Source organism: Hoplias malabaricus, chromosome 7 (genome assembly GCF_029633855.1).
Source record: "Hoplias malabaricus isolate fHopMal1 chromosome 7, fHopMal1.hap1, whole genome shotgun sequence".
NCBI lineage: Eukaryota > Metazoa > Chordata > Actinopteri > Characiformes > Erythrinidae > Hoplias > Hoplias malabaricus.
Window position 1 is genome coordinate 24,646,771 of NC_089806.1, and position 24,342 is coordinate 24,671,112.

General features: G+C 41.9%; 1 protein-coding gene across 4 annotated transcripts in view; it reads left to right on the plus strand.

Annotated features, from left to right (window-relative positions):
* Positions 1-24,342, plus strand: part of lnx1 (ligand of numb-protein X 1) — a 68,528-nt gene that overhangs the window by 8,241 nt on the left and 35,945 nt on the right. For 2 of the 4 annotated variants that reach the window (XM_066677675.1, XM_066677676.1), the window contains exon 2: positions 1,371-2,430. In XM_066677675.1, the coding sequence (XP_066533772.1) occupies positions 1,433-2,430 (998 nt within the window). In that variant the 5' untranslated portion in view covers positions 1,371-1,432. Of the gene's footprint in view, positions 1-1,370; positions 2,431-8,800; positions 9,027-24,342 lie in introns of those variants that run through there. The other 2 variants (XM_066677677.1, XM_066677678.1) reach the window with 1 other exon arrangement.

Sequence of the window (24,342 nt, forward strand, 5' to 3'; positions counted from 1 at the left end):
ACTTTCTAACTAGAGCGTCTCAATAATCTGCCTCATGAGGATAGGCAACCATTAGAATAACTAAAAAGCTGACTTAAACAGCTATCTACATAGTCAGTGCCTACTTAGGCAGCTCAACAGCTTTTGGGTCAGACCTAGTGGAAGTCCAGTCTAAAGTGAGAAAATGACTCATGAGAAATTGGAAAAGAAATTGAAAATAGAACAGTTTATGTTAAAGCATGTAAATTCATATCAGACTACCACAATTTTTTTTGTAGTGACATCATAACACTCATTTTATTTTTGCATTTTTCAGACAAAATATTCCCCACACACCCTTTTGCCTTTGTTAAAAATCACATTGTCGTTGTGGGATATAGCAGAAAACACTGTAGGTATTACTCAACACACTCAAATTTAAGACAAGCCGGAGTTGGTTTGTTCAGGTCCCGAAAGTTACCTACAGTAACCTACATTTTGCACCTACAGTGCTTCCTTGCCCCAGAGTAGGTGTCCAGACAGTTTGAACAAAATCTTGTAGAGAAATGAGTTTCTGGATCTGAGCTACCCACCTCTGCAGAATTATAAGTTCTCATTAGGATGAATGGGATTTCTGCCAGCATTCTTCCAACATCAAAAAAGTTGTGGCAGATGGACCATGAACAGGTCTATTAGCTTGTCATGGAGGCGAGGAAGTGAGTGGAAGGGTGCCATCTGGCTTTGTTCTTTGACAGTAACAACACTGAGCATAACAACACAAAAACACAAAGCCTAAAATATAAAAGACCTGACAAACATTAACTGAACAGGAGGATTCTGAATACACCAAGACTAGGAGTACAATGGTGAAATATGTAATGAGAAGGTGGGGCTAGGCAGCAAGAGTGTGAGAGGGGCAGAGACTGGAGCGGGTAGAACCACGAAAAAATGTAGCAGTGACACTTGTGTATTATGGGGACACAGTGGTGTAATTTTATTAAAGGAGTCCTAAAACATCAGCAGAGCTTTAGTAATATAATGATTTCCAAGATTCTCCACTTGTGTAACACACCTCTCATTATATATATATACTTTTTTTATTCGGTACCATCTCTCAGTCTTATACTCATTCTCTCCCCACCTTTTTCGTTGTGGCCAGTATCATTAGATACCTCAGGTGCAGTATTGATATTTCTGTTGCAAGTGGGGGGGAAAAATGACTCCAGGAGCCGTTCGATACCACTCCCTGTGCCAAGAAATAAAATAAAATCTAAAAGTGGTAAAGTGATTAAAAAAAAGAAGTATTTTGTGCTGGCTTTTTCAACCAAACCCTGCCCAAGTGTCTTGACTTAACTTTACTGCAAAATCTTTATTGTCCCACAGCACCAACACTGTATGTTTCCCTTGTACAGATCCCTGGTAACCCAGACTACCAATCACCCAGGCTTCAGATCATCAGGCAGAAGTGGGTGCCATGGCGATGGCAGCAGGTGATGCCATGGTAGGTGAGCAGGAACCAGTGCCTGCCATTGCGACCATTGACATGATGGAAGCTGGGAAAGATGAAGGAGATGCCATGGGAATCGCTGGTGCTGAAACTGGGTTGTCTAAAGGAGTGGGTACCATGGTAATGTCAACTGAAAACTCAATGGAAATATCCACTGGTGATGCCACAGCTATGCCAATGGGTGGTGCCGCGGCGATGGCAGAGGAAAGTGTTACAGCAATGTCAGGGGATGGTGCTACAGCAATGCTAATAGATGTCGCCCTGGTAATGCCAATGGATGGAACTGTGGCAATGCCTATGGATAACACAACAGCAATTCCAATGGATGCTTCTGCAGCGATGTCAATGGGTGGTGCTATGGCGATGCCTGTGGATGATGCGGTGGCAATGTCCTTAGATTGTGCCATGACAATGCCTGGGGGTGGTGCTATGGCAATACCAATGGATGATGCCTTGGCAATTGATGGTGCCATGGCAATGCCAATGGATGCTGCCACAGCAATGCCAGTTGATGGTGCTACGGCAATGCCGGTGGATGGTGCCACAGCAATGCCCATAGATGGTGCCAAAGCAATGTGGACCGGCGACACCGCTGTCCAGGCCACTGCCCCTCTTGTGGACTTATGTAAGATCTGTGGGCATCGCCACCTTCTGGATGAGAACCATGAGTATAACTACAAGGATGAGGTGGACGACGAGCTCCTCTGCCACATCTGTCTGCAGCCCCTGATCCGACCGCTGGATACGCCCTGCGGTCACACCTACTGCCAGGAATGTTTGACCAGCTTCCTGTTGGAGAGCGACTTCTGCCCGGTGGACCGTGTGCCACTCTTACTGCAGAAATGCCGCAAGTCAAGTCTGCTCGTCAGCAAGCTGCTGGACAAACTGATTGTGAGCTGCCCCTTCAGTGACCTCTGCTCAGACACCATGCCCAGGGGAGAGCTGCAGGCACACCTCCAGAGCAGGTGAGTGAGGGAGGGGAGAGGGAAATATAACAGACTTTTCAGTTTGTTCTATCATGAACAGTAGCTAGGTTATATGCTTTAGATATGCTTTAATTGTGGCTTGGAAGAGGACTTGGTTCCAGTAGGATATAGTGTGTGCAATGAGATACAAAATCAACTGTAATAATAAATACAAATGAAGGTGGGGGATGGCAGTGGAATGAAGTGGGACTCTGGAAGGCAACAACAAAGTTTGGGCCTAAGTATTTAGAGAAGTGTATGCATAACTAGTTGTTATGCAATGAAATCATTTCAAACTTTTGTATTATTTGTCTAACTGTAGTTCACCTGTTTCTCTGCATACTTCCTTAGCCCTAATTCATCCTGCTCTTCAGTGGTCAGGCCAATAAAGAACAGGAATGATCTGGATCGTTCTCATTACTGCAGTAACACTGGCATGGTGGTGGTGTGTTAGTGTGTGTTCCGTTGGTACGAGTGGATCAGACACTGCAGAGCTGCTTGAATTTTGTTTTTTAAACACTGTGTCCAGTCCGATCTTTTAGACACCTACGTCATTGGTCCACCTTAGATTTAATATCAGAGACAGTAGCTCATCTGTTGCTGCACACTTTGTGCTGGTTGTCCTCTTGTCCATCAGAGGACACAGGACACTGGCGGCTGGATATTTTTGATTTGTGGACTATTCTCAGTCCAGCAGTGACTCAGAGCTTTAATAACTCCAGCAGCACTGCTGTGTCTGATCCACTTGTACCAGCACAACCACAACACACATTAACACACCACCACGTTAGTGTCACTGCAGGACTGAGAATGATCCACCAACCAAATCATACCTGCCCTTTGGTAGTCCTGACCATAGAAGAACATGGAGAAATGGGGATAAGAAAGTATGCATAGAAACAGGTGGACTACAGTTTGTAATTGTAGAACTACTCCTGTATGGTCAGTGGAGCTGATAAAATGGAAAATTAGTGTATACACAAGGTAGGTGTCAATCCAGTGAATGTTCAGTGTATTTTGACTGTAGCAAAAAAAATAGTAGACAAAGTTTCTACCTATAGTTTTTTAAAACCTAATGTTGAAATATTTTTATTATAATACTACCAATTATTATTATTATTATTATTAGATTATTATAAGATTATTCTTTCCAGCTCCACTGTGGACCTTAATGTCACCTTCATATAGCAGGGTGCACTGCTTTTGCACTGTTTCTGTGAGCTGTTTGCTTTATAAACCACTGCTCTCTATTTTCTGTGTTTCCTTCACTCCAGTGTTTAAAGGCTAACAGGGTCTTTTTCGCCGGCCCTCTTGCCGCGTTGGCATCGTTAGCTCTCTCCCTGCCCTGAGGCATCGGGTTTGAAATTAATTGCGTTTTTGTTTCACACGCTAATGGAAACTTTCCCCTCACTTTAAATTCCACTTACGGAAACATAATCAACCTGCCCTCTTCTCTATCCGAGCGGATCCCCTTATGCACTTTTCCTCTCTCCACCCTTCCCTGCCTCCTTCCTTCCATCCCCTCACTCTCTCCTCCTTCCAACCATCTTTCCTCTACTTACATAACCTTGTTTGAGCTTTCTGCCTCACTACCATTTTCTGTTTCTCTCATCTCTTTCTGTTTTCTGGTGGTGGGCTACATCTCGTCGGGTCTTGGGAGTCAACGGTCCACACTAAAGATGCGTTCCAGAAGTGTGGGAGATGACCGAGCGAAGTCAAGGGACCCCAGCAAGCTGAAAAGGTTGAGTGTAAAAACTGGTGATCCTGCCTTCCCTTACTTATTCTGAGAAAATCATTCAGTGATCACTGATTCATTCAGTGATTACTGATTCTTTCTGAGAACGTCCCACACTTTGTGATACACCGACGGTAGGCAGGTCAGACTGCTAGGAATTTTGTGCAGCAAATGGATGTAGGCGAGCGAGCAAATCAAGCAGCAAATATGCTGGGGAATGCAAAGGGACTTCTAGGCCTTCAGAGACATTTTACATACAATAAGCTATCATAAAATATCTATTACAAAATACAGAAACACTAATTTAATTGATAATACTCTGTAAATAAACCACATTGTCTAGGACTTCTGAAGCTGAACTGAAGGTCTAATGTGTAAGAATGTAAGTAACAATTAATAATACATAGTTCAGTTCAAGTGGTTTTACTTGTTGGAAGCAATATGTACTGAAACACATTCAAATATTATGGGTTATAAAAATGTGCGTGATTGTGATGCACAACTGACTGCTGAGCAGCCTGTGCCCTTGTTTTGTTATTGTTTTATAAATGCATGGAATGCATGGTACAGCCTGTAGACCCCACTGTTGTGATAACTGCATGTAGATGCTTTGATGTGTCTTGGCTTTAGTTCTGCGAGTTGTGACATGTTGTAGCAATGCTCTTTGTGACACTGTGTGTGTTCATAATTGTTTCGTGAGGTCAGAGGATTTGTCCAAGAGATTACACTGGAAAATCAAGCTCCGGACATCAACTCTTCCTTCTAAAACAGAAATTATAGCAAGCATACTCTGGCAGGCCAAGGCCTGGACAACATTTTGTTGTGTGGGCTACAAGTTCTTTGGGGTTTTTAAGGTCCTTTCACATCACTGTCCACAACAAATAGGACTCTAAAATGGAGACTTTACAAGAAAAGGAAAACAATCTCAAATCTTAACAGAAGTTAATAGAACACAATTTTATTCCAGGTCCTTTCTACTGATCCAGGCACCATAACATTTTTTTGAATGATTTAAGAGTGAGTTAAACATTCTTATGCAGAGCGACTTACAATTCTAGTCAAGTCACAATGGCAGGATCCATTCTTAAATAAAAGTAGTTTGTTGTTTTATTCAACTTTTGTGAGCCCTGTTAATTTGTATCAGACAGTAAATGAGCTCAGGCTGCGTCCCTAATTGCGCCATCCTCCCTACACTCTGCACATCGCAGATAATAAAACGAACAATGCTGCACACAGACAATGCGTGAATGCAAGAAAATGTGAACCTTACAGGTAACTAACCGTAGGAATACATTTGAAATTCAACCAGAAATATCAGTCACAGATACACTGAATTTTCAAACATTCATCCATTGTCTGTAACCGTTTATCCAGTTCAGGGCCTGGGAGGTCTGTAGCCTACCCGGAATCACTGGATGCAAAGCAATAACACAACCTGGAGGGGGTGCCAGCTCTTCACAGGGCCACATACACAAAAAAAACGTACTTTTGAGTCACCAATCCACCGTGTGTTTTTGGACCACAGCAGGAAACCCACGCTGACACAGGGAGAACACACCTAACTCCTCACAGACAGTCACCCGGAGTGGGACTCGAACCCACAACCTCCAGGTCCCTGGAGCTGTGTGACTGTGATGGAAATGGAAAATAGCAAATGGAACTATTTTATTAAGCTTTAAGCCAAACCAGAGAAATAATTTAGGCAGTCATGATAAAATAGTATCTTCCAAGAATGTGTTACACTCTCAGAGCACAGGGACAGCGGGATCAGAATATTTAGCCTGTAAACATTGGGGGAAAGACTAAGACATTAATACGTGGCTTGCGTCTGAAGTCCCTTACATGCTAAAAACATGAGAAATGTAAGACGATTACTGAAGATCCTATGGATATAGAACCCACGGAATAAGGAACCCTTGAAAAACATTCTTTTATAAGAGTGTTCTGTAGTGTTAGGAAGTTTGTCCAAGGGACACTTATTTTTTATAAACAGGTGTGCTTTACCCACTAGACACCAACCACTGGTGTAGTTAGTAGGTCTAGGTACTGATGTTAAATGACAAGGTCTGCTTCACATCCCAAAGACATTGTATGGTGCTCTATCTCTCTAGAGAATGAAGTTTCACTGCTTCACAGCCCAGTGATGAGGTGCTTTATACCCCTTTAGCTAAGGATTGCCTTTGGGAAAGGTGAACTCAGCTGCACCAGAGTGTGTTCTATTGGTTTTTTGTTTACTACCGAGCTCTTTGGCACAATCAAACGGGTCTATCCCAAAGTGTAAATCACTCAGTGTCAGCAAACATTTGGACAGTGACAATATAAGAATGACTTTGATGATGATATAAGAATGATTTTGCATAAATGAGTGCTATTTATGTAAGCAAACAAATTCTAGGTTTGTGTACAGCTCTCAGACCCATGAGTATGTGCGTGCACAGATGTGTGTCTTCAATAATGCAATGTCGTATAACTGTGTGATGTGTTTTCATTTGTCTGACCAGATTGAACAGCAGTTGTACTAGTTGTGTGTGGGGGAGATGGGGAAGTGTTGACAGCTCTTTATTCCATCTAGATTCCCTGTTATAATACAGACTCATATGCAGACACACACACACACAGAACTCATCTACTTAGATGTGATATTTAATTTAGTTACGAAACACACATTAGATCTGATAGCACCAGAGGAGGAGAAGAGCAGAAAGCAAAAGATTAAGGGAGAGAAAGGCAGGAAGGACAAGTGGAGAGGAGAGGAGGAAAAGAGACAAGAAGAGAAGAATTTTTAGATGCATTTGCTTCAGAAGATGAATAGTGACAGAAACGAATCTGGGTGAATTTAGACTGATAATGAAGACTGTGTATTAGAATTTATAGCTGAGGAATAGGTGGAGTAAATGACTGCAAATAGATATATATAGAGAGAGGTGAGATGAAAGGATGGAAGGAGTGTGTTGGGGTTGGGGGTGGGGGGGTATGTTCAGGCTGAAGGGCACAAGCTTCACAAGGACAATGGTACGATCCTTGGTTCAGACACTTAGCAAACTGTGTCTAATCCTCTCTGCTACATTCATCTGTGTAACTGCCTTTACTGCAGCCTCCATAATCCACTCTCTACAATCTGTCATATTAACTATCTGACCACTAATTATTAATAACACATTCTCACGTGTGCTTTACTGGGTATACTCCCTGTGACTCGTGCAGCAGCAGATCAGCATGTGTGCAATTAAAGAAACGCAGCAAGTGTTTAAATGGCTTTTCAGGAGATGACATTTAATGTAGTTTAAGTAAATATGGGGTCATTCATGCTCGTGTGGTTTTTATAATTTTAATTATTGATATTATCAATATAATTTAAAAAATGAATTGTTATAATATTGTTTATAATGATGTAATAAACATATCAGAAACAGTAATAAATGTTGTAGTATCAATAAGAATAGTAAGATTGTTATAGCTTATATTTTTATAAGAAGTAATAGCAGTATTTTTACTGTTGATACCGTTTTACTAGCAACATTTACAATGAAGTAAGAGCAAGAAGCTATAGCACAAAAAAACCCATATATATATATATATATATATGTGTGTGTGTGTGTGTGTGTGTGTCCATTCATAAAAACCTTTTGCATGGATTTGAATATGGAGTTGTTGAATCCCCCTCTTCCCCTGCGTCTCCCCTTCCCTGTTGTCCTACCCTCTCCTCCTCTGTGATAGTATCTATCAAAAAAGACCAATCAAAGCCACTGTTGTGTACGAGAGAGTAATGTGTCCCCTGTCTCATTATGTGTCTGTGTGTGTGTGTGTGTGAACTGTTATTGTTGCCGTGTGGGAGCTTATAATGGTCCCACCCTCTAACCTGTTCCCTTAACCCTCCCCAAACACACACACACACACACACACACACACAGCCTCTTCGCCACTGAATGGACTGTGTAATGTGAAAGGCAGCTGGGGGGGGGGGGGGTGTTACACATGCACGCACTCTTTCATCTATCTCTGTGGATAATGATCGATGGCCAGACCACCCCTGTTCCTGTCCAGAAATGGTTCGGCCCACCTCTCTGTGGAGCGTGCTGCAGTATAAGTCAGAAGCTGCGCTGCCACACACACACACACACACACACACAAACGCTCAACATACTGTCTCTCCTCTCTCTCTCTCTCTCTCACACACACGGCGGTCAGTACGAGCACAAATCCTCTTACTCTTGGACGCTGCCCAGGCCAGATTAGACTGCAGCCGTCAGCCGAGAACAAACACGCTGTCTTTCTCTCTCTCCTTCTATCTCATCCCTCTTTCTCCTTGGCACTTTTCTCATATTCTGCTCCTCCTTTTCCCTCTTTACCTTCTTCAGTTGCATTCCTCTCCTCTGTTGCCAGGGTTCACCTGCTGTGTGTTCGTTCGTTCTCTCTCTCTCTCTCTGCAGCGGAGATGACCGGGTTAGTTGCCTGAGAGAGGGGGGAAGAAAAGGGGCATTGAGTAAGGGGGTGGGGAGAGAAGAGAAGGAAAGGAAGAGGAGGACAGGAAGAAGAGGAAAAGGAGGGCTAGGTCTCTGCACCTGAGAAAAGGAGGTAGGAGAAGGAGGAAAGAACCAGGGACAGAGGGGGTGTCCGACCAGGCTGAAAGTGGAGGAGGGGGGAGAGGCAGAAAGGGAGGAAGCAGGAGAAAGAGGAGAAAGGCTTCCTTTATCCCAGAGTGAGAGAGAGAGACAGAGAAAGAAAGAAAAAAAGAAAGAAAGACAAAGTAAGAGAGACAGAGACTCATTATGAAGGCTTTGCTGCTGTTGGTTCTGCCTTGGCTCAGTCCGGCCAACTACACAGACAATGTGGGCAACCTGCATATCCTCTACTCGGAGCTGTGAGTACCTGACCAGTCCCACTGTACCCCATCCTGTCTCAGTGCTGCAGTGTGCGTGTGTTTGTGTGTGTGTGTGTGTGTGTGTGTGTGTGTTCATTCTCCATAAGTACACTTCAGTGTTTTCGGGACAAGTCGCACTGCACCCCATCCCATCCCATCGTTATGTGTATATAACACTTTGTGTGTGTGTGTGCACTAGAAATATATCACGTTGTGGGGACCCATAACCTGTGTATGTGCATAAATGAATGAAGACATGTTTAGGTGTGTTTATGGTCAAGCTATTAGCACATACGAGTATGGAACGTCTAAGTCCCCATGAACTGAATGGAAGTGTAATGGTCTCACAATGCATGAAAACAAACTTGTGTGTGAGTTTCTATACGTTTCTATACGTTGCCATCCATAAGCACATTCTAATCAATCATTTAGAACAAGGTGTACAACATCACCGTCCCCAAGTGTAAGAGAAGAGAACAAACGGTAGAAAACAGATAATGAAATGTTGGACAGGCAAATGTGAACTAGGCATAAAGTTAGAAATGGGAGAGAAAAGAGCAGCGGAAGATGAGGGAGGGATGTTGTTTTTAAAAAGCTGTGTTGTAAAGCAGTGCAGCTACAGTGTGAACAGAATCTGGAGGCAGGTTTATGAAAGGGTGATGAAAGAGACTTTAGCTCACAGTGTTGTGTTAGGTACAGTTGGCTGTGTGTGTGTTTACATTCTCTGTTCGCTGCAGTCTCCCATTCAGAACAAGTTGCACTGTGCACCATCCTGTCTCAGTACTGCAGTGTGTGTTTGTGTGTATGTACGTACACCCTCGTTACCCCCTTGTCAAAAAATATAAATGAATAAATAAATAATATAATATAATATAATATAATATAATATAATATAATATAATATAATAATTATAAATTATAAAATTTAAAAATCCCACTTTTTCACTCCACACTCACTTACTGATTTTTGCTGTATTTGTGTCTGAGCTGTGACTGACTATTGGAACTGTAAATACTGATTGGCTCTGTGTGATGCTGGTGGATGGGATGCTGGTTACCATGGGCTTGCTGTAGCCATGGACCACTGTTACCGTGGTAGCAGGAGGCTGTCAGGTTTTGTTGCAAGTTCGGTTGAGGCAGGTTGTGCTCTGAGGCTATAGAGCAAAGAAAAACACTGCAGCGTGGCAGGGATGTGCTGCTCTAGGGTCTAGGGGAGAGACAAAGAGTGTGTGTGTGTGTGTGTGTGTGTGTGTGTGTGTGTGTGTGTGTGTGTTCTTTGCTTCTGTTAAATGGTAGACTGCAGCTTTTTTTGCCTGTAGAATATCTATAGACGTTAGAGATGATGCTTCAGCTTACATTCTTTACCCAAGACTCCTAACACTACACATCCCTCTCTCGCACACACACACACACACACACATGCAATACTTTCTTACTGCTGCTCTGAACTAATGATTCATTTTCAGATCTTGTTTGACAATCATATGGACTTCTCCAAACACACACACACAATGGTTTGTTTGCATGCATTATGGGGACATTGCATTGACTTATTCATTTTGGAGACGTACTAAACTACTTTCCCAACATCAACCTTACACTAAACCTAACCCTAAACACGTCCCTAAACTTAACCCTAATCTTACTCCAACGTTAACACGTCTTCACCTTTAAATGTCAGGATTAGTTATGAGGACCAGCTCATGGTCCCCAGAAGGAAGACTATTCCTCACACACGCTTGAGCGTGCACACACACGCTCCACAACTGCAGCAGTCTACCAAGTGTGTAGTCAATATCAGCAAAATAAGATGAAGAGAATATTAGGAGCCTGTTCAGACCTGGTCCTACACACAAACATGGTCTATTACAGTACATTAATATAGTGAGATATGAAGTGCTTCATCTGGGGCTTTAAGCTTTGTGTCTCTGTTGTGATGGATGGATGCTAATTACAAAGCAGGAACACAACTGTAAAAAAGAAAAAAGAAAAGGTAGGGGTAGGTAGAGAGAGAGCGAGAGAGAGAGAGAGAGAGAGAGCCTAGATGTGCCTTTGGCTCCAGTTTCAGTCTCTACTCTTTCACCTCTTAGGCTTTTAAACCCTGTGAGTAAGGGACATATTGCATTAAAGCACATTTTGCACTGTGTCTGCACTGGAACACACATCTGGCTCAAAATGTGAGCCCGTGTGTATTGTGATCCTCTGTGTGGCTGAGACAAACAATTGTACTCTCTCAGACTGTGAATCCAGAGCACAATAGAGAGCTATACAAATCCTCTCTACTTGTCACAGTGAGCTGCCTTTGCTTTTTTATCTCTCTCTCTCTCTCTCTCTCGCTCTCTCTCTCAGAAGAGAGGAGAAGAAAAAGGAGATGAGAAGAACAGAGAGAACAGGAGGAAATTAAGAGAAAAATAAAGGAGAAAAGATTTCACACTGTGTTAATGACCCCTACGTCTCTGTAGTGCAGAGCTGTTTGTAAATATGATGAGCATTTTTTCCCCCTCTTTTCCATAGTGTCAGCGCCTGTAGTCTCCTGTTTGACAGTTGGCTTTTGCTGATTAAGAGATGGAAGAGAGAGAGAGAGAGAGAGAGAGAGAGAGAGAGAGAGAGAGAGAGAGATGGGAGAGAGAAACCAGTGCTTTTTCGGCTGGCTAGAGAACTGTGGCATGGTCATTCATCTTCATCCAGTCCTATGACAGAAGCAGGCTCTCTCTCTCTCTCCCTCCCCTTTTTGACTTCCTCATCTCTGCCTTTTGTTGTCTCTGTCCCCTTTCTTCTTTCCCTCGCACTGTGCCTAACTTTCTTATCTTCGGCTGTTATTCTGTCCCTTTCTCTCTCCCTCTCTCTCACACTGTATTTAATGATAGATTATATGGTTCTCATCTTTGTCGTTCATCTTCAGATGAGTTAAATGTCCAAGCCATTCCATGTAATTATGTGATGCAACCATGGTGACCAACAGATGACATAAAAATCACCCCCACCCCCACAGCTCCAATACTTGATGTGTTTGTGTGTGGTGTGTGCGATCATGTTCAACGCTGTTATTAGATAAGCCTCTATGCCGTCAGCACTCGTATCCTTACTGTTTGATCTTTGTTAAGACTGCCTCTGCTTCCTAAGAACACACGGACCTAGACCTACACACACACACCCACCCACACCCACAAACACAGCTGAGAAGACTAACCACAACACTTCACCTCACCTTTTTAGTTGGTTCTACTTACTTACGTAATAGCACGTTTATTACGTTACGATTACATTTAGAGTGGTGTAAACATCAGGTCTTCACTCCTGACGTTATTATATTTCAGTATCACATAATTGCACATAAAAATATATCAACTAATGTTTCTTCAAAAAAAATAAAAATAAAAGTCGTAGTTCAATGTTATAATATTAATGCTTATAGTATGCAATTTCTCAGCAATTATATCATTTTAATGCAAACTTACAATGTATTTGGTTGAAGCTGGATATTCCCAGTCTGATCAGGGGTACACTTGAAAACAGCGACCCCACTCTTAGAACACTAAAAGTGTTTGTGTTTATTTATTTGTGTGTGTGTGTGTGTGTGTGTGTGTGTCTGCCTGCCTGCCATCAAACTATGCCCTGTTGAACTCTCTGCTTTCTTTCTGTCCTTCATTAATCCTTTACCATGCAACAGTCTGGCTTAAGCAGTAGTAATCTGATCTGGCCCTCTGTGCTATCTGTTGTCGTCGTTATTGTTGTTGACTGTTGTAAAGCAGTTGTCAGGCTCTCAGTCATTGGGGCAGGAGCAAAGGAGGTGAAAGTAGGTTCACACACACGAGGCAATAAGCCTCCAGTCTGATCCAAAACACTCCATTATGGCATTATGGTACAAATAAACCTGATTTGGCGCTTGAGGTTATTAGATCAGAGTGTGTGGACCACGGAGTGAGAGCAGGTCCAGGGTAATCGAAGTGGACTAAAGTGAATGAGGGTGTTTGAAGAGTCTGAATGGGTCAGAGCCATGTGTCTGAGCACTCACATGCAAGAACGTGTGGACATGCTGTGAGGTGAATGTACAGTGACCTACAGTGTCCTCAGTGTTGACAGGGCCAATGAAGTGTGAAGTGTGTAAACAGAGGTGTGGAGACATGGAATAATCAAATAGTGCTGCATTCACTTATTCGATAAATATGTGATAAATAGGAGCAAATACTCTCTATAGATTTATTTTTAATATTCGTGTGGACAGGATTTCTAATATTTATTAGAATGTTATGTTACACCTACACTTACACTGGAGCCTACATTTGTGCACTGCTGACACATCCAGCTCTTCTCACACACCCACAACCACACTCAAACACATTGTCATACATACACACATTTACTCCCACACGAACTTGCAACTGTCATACATTGTCATACAGCCAACAATCCACCCTTTTTGTCACACATAAACACACACACACACACATACATACAAAACCAGGCATCATCACACAAGTCCACATGAACATACTGCCACAACAAAAAACACTCATACCCCCTTATACACCCAATCAACTGAGAAGTCACATACACATATCTGTAAACACAGTTTCTCAAAATAAGTAAATAAATAAAAAGTTTATTCACAGGCACACACATGCTCAGCCGCGCTAACACACCTACACACATGCCCACTGCATTAGGATTTATATTTGGTCATCTGGCCACTACTGAAGCAGGTACAGGACAGTGTGTTTAACAGGGCATGACGATCGCTGGGCAGGTGGGCAGTGTTTAGCTGAATAATGCCCTGACACTGGGTCTATGCTGTGCTCAAATCATAGAGAGGTTAAAACAGAATGATTAATTTTGATGCATGGTTCTGATACAGTTACAGTATATATGTGTGTTGTTTATGAGTCATGGTGTATTGTCATTTAGATATTACAATGTTTTCACATCATATCTGACTTCATCCAAGACAAAGCAGTGTTCTCCTGCAGGAGTAACTGCTGGAATAGAGCAGTCCGGGGCCATTGAGGACATGGAGTTGTTTCCTAATTGAGGCCTTTAGCTGTCCACTGTGTGAGTCATTGTACGAGCCTGCCCGCAGGTCTGTGTATGCGGCTCCTAGTGGACACATTCACCGTCTTCTCTAACAACAACACCCAGCAGCTCTGGAGAGACCCAGGGGGCAGGCTGGGTTTGTGTGTGTGTGTGTGTGTGTGTGTTTGGCAGTCCCCTGTGGTCAGTCAGCAACTTGTTGTCGTCAGGGTGACGTTCACGGAGCAGGAAAACGGGGCCACTGCCAAAGGCCTGTGTGTTGCCGTGGTGACCTTATTTTCACGGCGAGTGAGCACATGGCCTGATGAACTTATACGGTTGAGAGTGTGTGCGCGCATGTCTGTCTGTCCTGCGGCACTCTGTGGCTCATTCAGGCACAGGGAAAGAAACAAGAGATCTCACACACAACACTGCAGACAATTACTCATGTAGTACACACAGACGGGCACGGGAAAAAAAAACACTAACTGGAGACAGGTGGCTGGATAGCATCAAATACTCACAGAAATGTTTTAACATCTGGTCTAAAGCCTTTTCAGGAGAGCAAAAGTTGTAATTATATCCTGTTGCAACCCTTCAATTGAAAAGAAATGAGAATGGTTATGGACAAATGGGCAGTTTAAGGGTTAATATAGATCATCATATCACTTTCCAGTGAAAAACATGTATCTCCATTTTTTTCAATATTTAGTTTACTGCATCATTTAAACACAGCAGCTGCCCTTCACAATGTGGTAAAATGTCATGAGAAATGGACCAATAGAAATGTTTCAAATTTACTTGGAATAAAATCTTATTACATTGACTTCCTTTGAAACCTGTAAACTTGCTATTTTGGGAGATACATGTTTTTAATTGGACAGCGAAAATATGTAAAACCATCCAATCCCAACAAGTCTTCGCCCTGATGTCACAGATTTGAGAACACAAAACAAAACCAGATGATTATGAGCTTTTTCCTTGTAATATCTCCTCCAAATGGTGTTTGTGTTTACATCACACACACACACACACACACACACACACACACACATGCACAGGTTTGTTGGAAACCCCTCCCCCTACACTACAACATATAGATTCTCCATTACTTTAGACAACTCACATTTCGTGTCCTGCAATAGTCTCCCGGCCTGTTTCGATCTTCATCAGGTAATGAGTGTGAGGAAGAGGAGGAGGAGGCAGCCAGGACGAAGGCATTGTTGCTTAATCGACACTTTGGCAGTGCAGGAAACAGCCCATTCCATGAAACGGTCTGTTCTCCTCTTCTTTTGCCCACCTCAGCACCTGGGCTTAGCACTGACGTGGCCCCCTCTCTCTCAGGCTGCAGAAAGCGCAGCAGCTTTGCACTCTGACTGTGCAAGAGTCTTACTCGATAAAAAAAGTAGAATGCAATTTCACTCTGACTGCTTTAGCAGCGTGCTAGGGAAGGGTTTATTACCCAAATACATAGTGTATTCCTATAAACACATCTGCAGTTACAACAAGACTTAATACACACAATAATGCACCAGTCCCTCCTTACTAACCCACACTGTGATCAGCCAACACCATCAGAAGTAGTCAAATCAAATCAAATCGCCTTTACTTATGCCAGAGGAGGGAATTCAGAGCCACTAGCTAGGCCTCGCCCAGTCACACAGAGCTCTGTTCCACTAATAAGGAAGCAGTTCGGTTCCCATTCGTGAATCTAATTTGAAACGTAAATTGGTTCCCAAACCAGAAAAGTTAATTCCCAGCTGGAACCGTAGAAGAGTATGTTCTCCTGTGAGACACATGGTGGCTTCTGTGGGTGTGGGGAGCCTCTTCAAATGAAGCGTTATCACACAGTGGAACTGGATGGGATCATTCAGTGTATTATATTGTACTCAATGGTGTGCTGGGTAAAAAACGTTTCACTCTGAAATGTGAAAAAAAGAAAACGGGAATGAAAACAGGATAATACCACAACGGTGTTCTGTGTGGCTGTGGTTAAAGCGACTTGAGGTGCGATGGCTACCTTTCAGCAGCTGAGACAAGAACTCTACATCATTTACACACGTCATTTACACACACACACAGTGCCCAAAACAGTAAACAGTGGATAAAACATGACCTCATTTGACATGACCCGTGCAAACCCCCAACACCCTGATGGCCTAAACTTGGTTCACGTCTAATCAGGGGGCGTTTCCCTGGATAACCTTGGTTCCAAGAATCTTGAATGAGAGCTGATTTGGTGGAAAATAGGGTGACCAGACGTCCTCTTTTCGTCGGACATATCCCCTTTTCTGGACCAAAAAAATGCGTCCGGTTGGGATTTTGCCGTCCAGTCTTCCCCCTGTCCCAATTCTTACAATAAGCCCTAATCCCTTTCTTTCAGTGCGCACTTCGATGACGTAGTTATATGTGAGTAAAAGGGGCGCGCCGGGATCAAGTGTTCAAGGGGTCGAAGCTCAGAGCAGAAATGGGACACACTTCGCCGCGCGCACCTTCTTGAGTTTACATCACTTTCAGCCGAACTCCGCTCCAATCACAATGTTTTACTGGAGCCTCGAACAGAAATGTGTTGAAAGTTGTTAAGGTAATTTATCATAGTCTCTTCTTCATATTTGGAAGTGTTTCTGTGTCACATGAGCCTTTCACTTTCTGCTCTATATTTTACAAAAATACTTCTGTCCCTATAACGACACAAATACAAGGACACACCTGACCGTTACTGACGAGTTAATCCAGTTACATCCGCACAGTTTTTCTGTTTAACATTAACTTTTGAAGAAAACAGGCCAAATCTCCGCATCATTAAAGCAGAACAGGGGAGAGACTGAATTATAGCTATCACATACAGCACGATTTTATCAGCCAGACCTTATCAAATATGAAATAAAAGTATTTTTACTAGCGACTACCCAGCGATGCTCTGATCACTTATCAAGTCTATATTACTTCTGGTTGATAAAACGTGGTGCTTGCTTTTAGTAACATTTTAAAAACACAGGTTAACTCGTCAGTTTATGTCATGATCATGAGTTTTCTGGTGTAAACAAGTTGCTTTAATAAAGGACTTCAGTTTTGAAGTTTGTTATGAACAGAAAATAACAGGCTTTCAATGATAATAAACTGTCAAAAAATGACAAAAATATTATTTAATTATTTTTACTTAGGGCCAAATATTGAATGGAACGGAATCTGTCCAAAAAAGGCATTTGTAATTAATCTGTTTATGTATTAAATTTCAGCAGCATAGTTGCATGGTTATGGAAGCATTTGTCCTGCCAACCTGCCCCATGTGTCCTCTTTTATGAAAACTCAAATATAGTCACCCTAGTGGAAAAGGGCTAGCAGTGTTGTCAGCTGGCAGACATCTCAGACATGTGGAGTGCCACTGTAACTTCTCACACTGCTCAGAATGCTTTGCCCCTGGACAACTCAACACACTTGGAGGAGAATACCGACATTGTTCCCTACCCTTAGCTTTATGACAAGTAGATTTAACATTTGATTAAGATTTGCAATGTCTGTCCCACAACATCACTGTGAAACTTGGTAAGTTTCAGTATAATTGAGCATTTCTCAGCAAAGGTCTCCAAATGGCTTTGTTTACGTCTTTCTTTAATGAAGGTCCAACAGGAGAGGAAAGATGAAATATGATGTGCCACACATTTACAGTAAGAGTTAAATGTGGCTGTTGCTGCTATATGTTCCACGTAGAAGTATGTCATGTTCATATAAGAATATCTAGGCCAAGGGATGCTGCTCGAGTGAACATGAAGTGCACGTAAGCAAGAGATTACAGCAGAAGAGCACACCACTGGAACACACAAACACACTGCAGAGCTGTACAATACACACACTACCTAGTTTGGAAAGAAGATATCTATATTTCTCACTCTCTCTCTCTCACACACACGAGTATATGTATATATATATATATATATATATATATATATAGAGAGAGAGAGAGAGAGAGAGAGAGAGAGAGAGAGATGATCATATCCAGGCACACACTCAGACACAAACACATTAGAGCAGAGGCATCCATAATCAGGAGTGCAGCGCTTCAGGGGTGTAAAGGGTGGCCCCTGTCAAGTTTGTGCTTGCACTTGCTTACTAAAGCAAGAGAGAGATGGAGAGGGAGAGGGAGAGGGAGAGAGAGAGAGAGAGAGAGAGAGAGAGAGAGATGCAGTAAAAGTGAGGGGACTGGGGGAGGGAAGGAAGGACTAGCATAAATCTGCTGTTTGCCTCCATCCTGCTGTTTTCATCAGGGAAGTGGAGAGTGTGCGAAGGGAAGGGAAGAGGAGGTACTGAAGCAGAAAAAAGAGGAAATAGCCCGTACAAGAGAGAGTTTATGTTTATGCGTAAATGAGTGAGACATATTTAATGTAAATGTGGTACAGCAGTGAGAGAGGGGGGACAGACCCGGTAGAGGAAGAGGTTGGGGGGTGGAGGGGTAAAACAGAGAAAGCGACAGGAGGGGGGTGGAAGAAAAGAGGCAGAGAGAGGATGCAGAGGTTCTACATAAATGCCCTTGCCAGGCACTGCTGTTTTGTCATTACATGGGCGTGTCTCATAGTAGCAGAGCGATACAGAGCCAAACAGACTAAGTGACATGAGTGTGTGTTGTGTGTGAGAGAGTGTGTTTCCAAGGGAGAGGCTTTTGGTCTTTGTTTTGCTATAAAATGGTTTACTAAGCTAGAAAGCCACCTTGATAAACCAGCTGAACTGGTCTTAACTAACAGCACCAACCACACCCTTTCCTCACTCGTTTAGTCTTTTTTCACTCATCTCTGGTGATGGGAATGGCAAGCAGGTTTTGACATTGTTGCAATTTGGAAGCTTTAATAATCACAGAAGTGTAACATCCTTGTAAAAGTGTATCAACACTGCCAGTAACACAACACCCACTGTATATACCAAGGTCCTTAAGCTAACCTGAAGAGTCTGAGAAAAGGAAATCAGGATTCATTAGCTATGATCCAGGATCATCTTGGCTGACTGTGGTTCAGTAACTGCTTAATTAGGTTTTCCCCAGTAATGAAGCAGTAATGAAGATGCCCACATCAGAATAAACACAGGCCAAAGGCCAACTGGACTGGAAGTTTCCATTTGTGTCTTGGAGAAAGAAGAATAAATGAGTTCCATTATTCATCCCAACTCATACACACAGACACACACACATTTATCCCTTCTAATCAGTGAATTCAACTACTTAAAGGTGCACTCCATTCTAAACTGAATGCATTTCTACATAAGCCTTAAACACAGTCACTCCCCTTCTACACTGATGCTATGTTTGTCCCAAAGATGCAATACCATAATTTTTAGGCCGAAGTCTGTCTAAGGAGTAACCATTTTGCAGCTTTTATGATCTCTGAGCCCTCTATTCCCAAACCCAGGTGTCAACCAGTAGGGTATAAACCACTTCAGTATTGTCCTGGAGTATTGTTTTCAGTGTTGTTTTGGCGGACCATCCAATACCTCTGCAATGAGTTGGACTGGTGTTTTTACTTTTAAAACTATCCATCCAAACCCAGTGACCGCATTGATTTTCAAGTTGCAGAATGCAATTATATAGTATCCATAGGCTTTTCAGAAGAGTTGAGCCTTTCTGCAGAAAATGGGCACAAGTTCCCCATTAACAGCCTTCCTTTCCAAAGAAATGTTGCTCAAACAGATACTTTATTGTTTTTAGACATGTAATTACTATCGATGTAATCAGCATCTTGAAGATTTCTAGCATACTAAAGTATACTAAAGGAGTTTTATTGCATCATAAGCCAAAGGGTGTAGAGTTCAGCAGTGGAATGAAAAGCTCTTTGGGAAAGTTGGAAAGACCTACTGAAAGTCCCTGACATGTTTTTGCTGCAGTATCTCCCACTCGATGTCTCATCATCTCAGGATACAGTTTACATTCAGCGTCTAATCCCGGATCCGCTGAATTAGTTCTGAGCTGGGGATGCGTCACTGTGTTTGGACGATCGAAAGAGAGATTTGTCTCTCTTTTCTCTACTCCATGCAGACTAGTTCTCACTGAGATTACTACTTTTGCTCCGTAATCCAGACTTCCCACAGTTCTAGCTGTGACTCATCAGCAGATTAGCAGGAGATAAGGAAGACACCTCCTTTGATAAACACTGGGTCTGATTAAAGAGAGAGATGTGTGTGTGTGTGTGTGTGTGTGTGTGTGTGTGTGTGTGTGTGTGTTCATTAACACTCTTCCCTGGTAAAATATGTCAGTAATTAAACAGATTGGAGAATCACCACTATCTGACTGCACTATTCTTCACCGCAGCTCACACCAAAAGATATCACACACAGTCAGATGAGATTACTTTTAATGCCTTTTATCACAGAAAGCTTAATTCAGTTCTGTAATAAATGTCCTCTTTATTGAATACACAGCAGGTAATGCAAGTCCTCAGTGTGCTTGTGTGATGCTTCTAATGTGTGTGTGATTATGTACTAAGAACAGTCCTAAGTCATTATTACATAAGCATTTCTCAAACTGTCTTCACATTTTAGAATTCAAAACTAGACACACAGTTTTACTTTATAGTCCTTTTGAACCATATATGAAAGCTAAGCTCATGAATGAACTGTATTTGTGAAAAAAAATCAGTGCTTTCCATTTACATGCCCCTCATCCTACAGTAGGTAATACTTACTTGTTCAGAACAAAGTTATAATGAGTGTTTCAGCTTGGGCTTGGGCTATTTTTTCAATTTTTTATTATTATCATTTTTTTTTTAATGAGGCAAACATATAAGTAGCCAATAAGAACAGATGTATTTTACATATAGATCAATTTTAAAAGGCATAGTAACAGCTCATGTAGAAATAAAGGTCCAATCAGTGCTCACCATTAAAAGGATTCAAGGTTAGTTTTGAAAAGTGCAAAATCTAATTACATGTTGGTGCACCTGGTGAAAGTGCTTGTGAACAGTGCTCAGATTTACAGAGTAAGCTGGTGCAATGGTGTAGTGCACTGCTGTCTACAGCCTATAACGTCATTGCCCTGAGAATACTCAACCTATAGAACTGCTGCAGTGTGTGTGTGATTTTGGTGCGCCACTGAGTTCTGATCACATGCAGTGTTGGTCTCTCTCTCTCTCTCTCTCTCCCTGCTAAGAGCTTTCCTTATGCTGAGACTGGTCGACACTGAGCTATGATGATTACACTGCTGTCCTCGTCTGTGTGTGTGTGTGTGATTTGAGTTGTACACACATCTGCGATTACTGCACTGCTCCTTTTGGTCTGGATTAGCAGGCTAGCTTAGATAGATCTGAGTGGAAGAGGTTGTAGCTTTGTGCCAAAAGGACTGAATGTCAGATTTAATTTTTTTTTAATATAATGATGGTTATGGCTCCCCTTCGTCCTGGATTAAGCACCGTGTCCTTAAGCTCACGGGTGGGAAAGGTTAGTGTGTCACACACTGTGTGTGTGTTTGTGTATGTTTGGGATCTCACATTTCATAGATGCAGATGCTGCAGGGTGATGCTGGAGGGTAAAAATGAACTTCCAAATATGGCTGGATTTGGGGATTAGTGAGGCAGGTGGAGGCAGGCCACTGAAAAGCACCTCACCCGTGTTCAGGTCAAGGCCACAACATGAGAAACCATCAATGTGACTGACACGTTTTCCCAAAAGAACCCCACCCCACACACAAACGCCCACCTTTTCTGTGTTTTTGAGTGGTAGATTGTGGTGTGGATGTTATTTGGGTTAGTTTGGATAATCCATTCACCCAAAAGAGGATTGGCCATCAATCTTGTTTTGACGGATAGACTGTAGTAGACGTTTGTGTATGTGTGTGTGTGTGCCTGCATGTATGTGTCAGGGACAGATTGTGTGTATAGTATTAGAGTTGTAGTACTAAAATATTTGGTCAGTTGTTGTTTATGTGTTATACAATGGTGGCAACAAGAGCTTTAACTGGTTTTATTTACATACTAACAACAATGTGGCTGTTGGAAGGAAATATTTTGAAAATACCAGCTGGTCTTTACAATGTTTAATGCTTCTGATATATAACATATATATAATGTTACAAATTACAAGACAAAGTAAAATAAATAAAATGTAATCATAATATAGAACATAGCAGTGATTTTGTCTAAACTCATCCATCTCTAATTTAAAGGGAACCTCTATGATTGTGGGGAAATAAAGCTCTCTCTGTTTGTTTACATTCAGAAGCTCTGCATATTTTAAGAATGTAATGGAATGTTTGAACATGGCTGAAGTTTAACTTGTCTACAAGTTTTTATGCACTGTTTGAATTACCTCAGAAACCCATGTCACATAAACTCATGCAAACAGACTGAGGGGCTAGCAACTGGTAAGGAAAAATCTCCAGTCTGTTTGTGTGTTCGAAACCTGTCTAATGTGTATATGAAGTATCCGTCTCTCTCTAGTGAAGAGGCATCTGGAGTTTTTTTTATTTTTTTTAGAAAACAGTGAGAACTGCATACCTTGAAAAGCATGAACCAAGATGAGACTATATCTATATTCCTACTCCATAGATGAGGAATGTTAAATTACCTTTGCTGTTTCATATCACTTAAGCTAGAAATGTCTCCAATTTCAGGAGACGGCCAACTCACCTTAAAATACTTAGCTTCTGAACGTAAGCAAACCACGGAGAACAACGTTTCTCTACAATTGTAGATGTCCTGTTTAAGTATTAGCAGATACAGTATAGATCTGACAGTATTACTTTAAAATGTTTTTTATTATTATTTAATCACTTCACATACGAAGTGAACCTAAGGGTAAACTATCAGACTGAAAAAATTCAAGCCCTTTACTAACTAACAGGGAATTCACAGTCAACATCACATTAAACAGAGTGTGAGTTTGAGCATAGGTTTGTTACAGGGCTGAAAAATAATCATTGTTTGTTCTCTCCCCTATCCTTTTCTGCCCAGTAGCTACATGCTATTGCACTGTTGCCATGTTTAAATCCTATTTTTATAATTATAATGTTCAGATAAACAAAAGCACTGACATTGACTAATTTAAATATAATAAACTGTGCCCTTGTTTAAATACCGTGTAGTGTACCGGTGCTCATATACAAAATGGTCAAAGTGATAAATATGGACAAGAAGAATAGTCTTAAAAGGAGTATGTGATCACATAAAAACAAGCACGTCATACTGCAGATATAGAACATCTTAAGTCTATTTTCTATCTGTACAGAAAGTATCAGAGAGAGGGAGGAGGAAGAGACAGGTTGGAGATGTAAGGCACTGGAGCTGATCGAGTGATGGAGAAGGGAAAAAAAAGAAGAGTGTATTCACCCACAGAAAGAGGTGGATGGGATGCTGGAGAATAAATAAAGGATGGACAGAGTAGCATTATGGACACGGTGGGGGGGGGTGTGGAATCAAGGATGGAGGGTGTGGGGGAGGGAGATGAAAGAAAGATGGAGGGATTGCAACATGAAGAGAGAGGAATGGAACAGTGCATGTGTGTTTTAATCTCTCTCAGTGTGGCTCTGTGCCCTGCTGTACACCCATATGGCTCTGTGTGTGTGTGTGTGTGTGTGTGTGTGTGTGTATAACTGAGAGACAGACAAATAGAAAGACTACAGTATATGTGCACATGTGTAAACATGTGTGTTTGACATCTGGACTAATGACACACATCCAGTTGTATAACATCATTATATACACACACTGCAGGACAAATGTTAAGTGGCAGCTTTGTATAAGAAAACAGGACTGTTTTATAAATGGACAGTAATACACAGTGCATGTGCTCAAGATATGTTTGCTCTGAAATCAAGGGCACTGACAGGGAGTTAACCCCACCTCCCCCTGCCCTCCAGCAACAGCATCCACCCTTCAAGGCAACCTGTACAATAGGTGTAAGAACATCGCTTTGAGAATGTGATAGCTTTCAGCCTCACAGACATGTGTGAGATCAGGTAAAGCTATTGGAAGATTAGTTCTGGATCACAGACATCAATCCACCTCATCACTCCAGAAAATGCAGTTCCACTGCTTCACAAATCAATGGTAAGGGGGCTTTACAGCCCTTTTGCTAACGCTTAGCCTTGGGCATAGTGACCTTAGGCTAATGTGTAGTTGCCAAGAGTCCCAATCTTATAGCAGTTTATGTTTCAAACAGTACATACCCATTCAAAACAATTTGTCATAAAATTCACAAAAATACAAATACAAATGTCATATTAATTAAAATCAAGAAGTCACTGGTTTGACTGTCTTTACTAAAGCTCTGGTGTTGCCAGCTCTGACCATTTATTCCTCACATCTTCACTACGCAGAAGAACAGTAAGACCTGA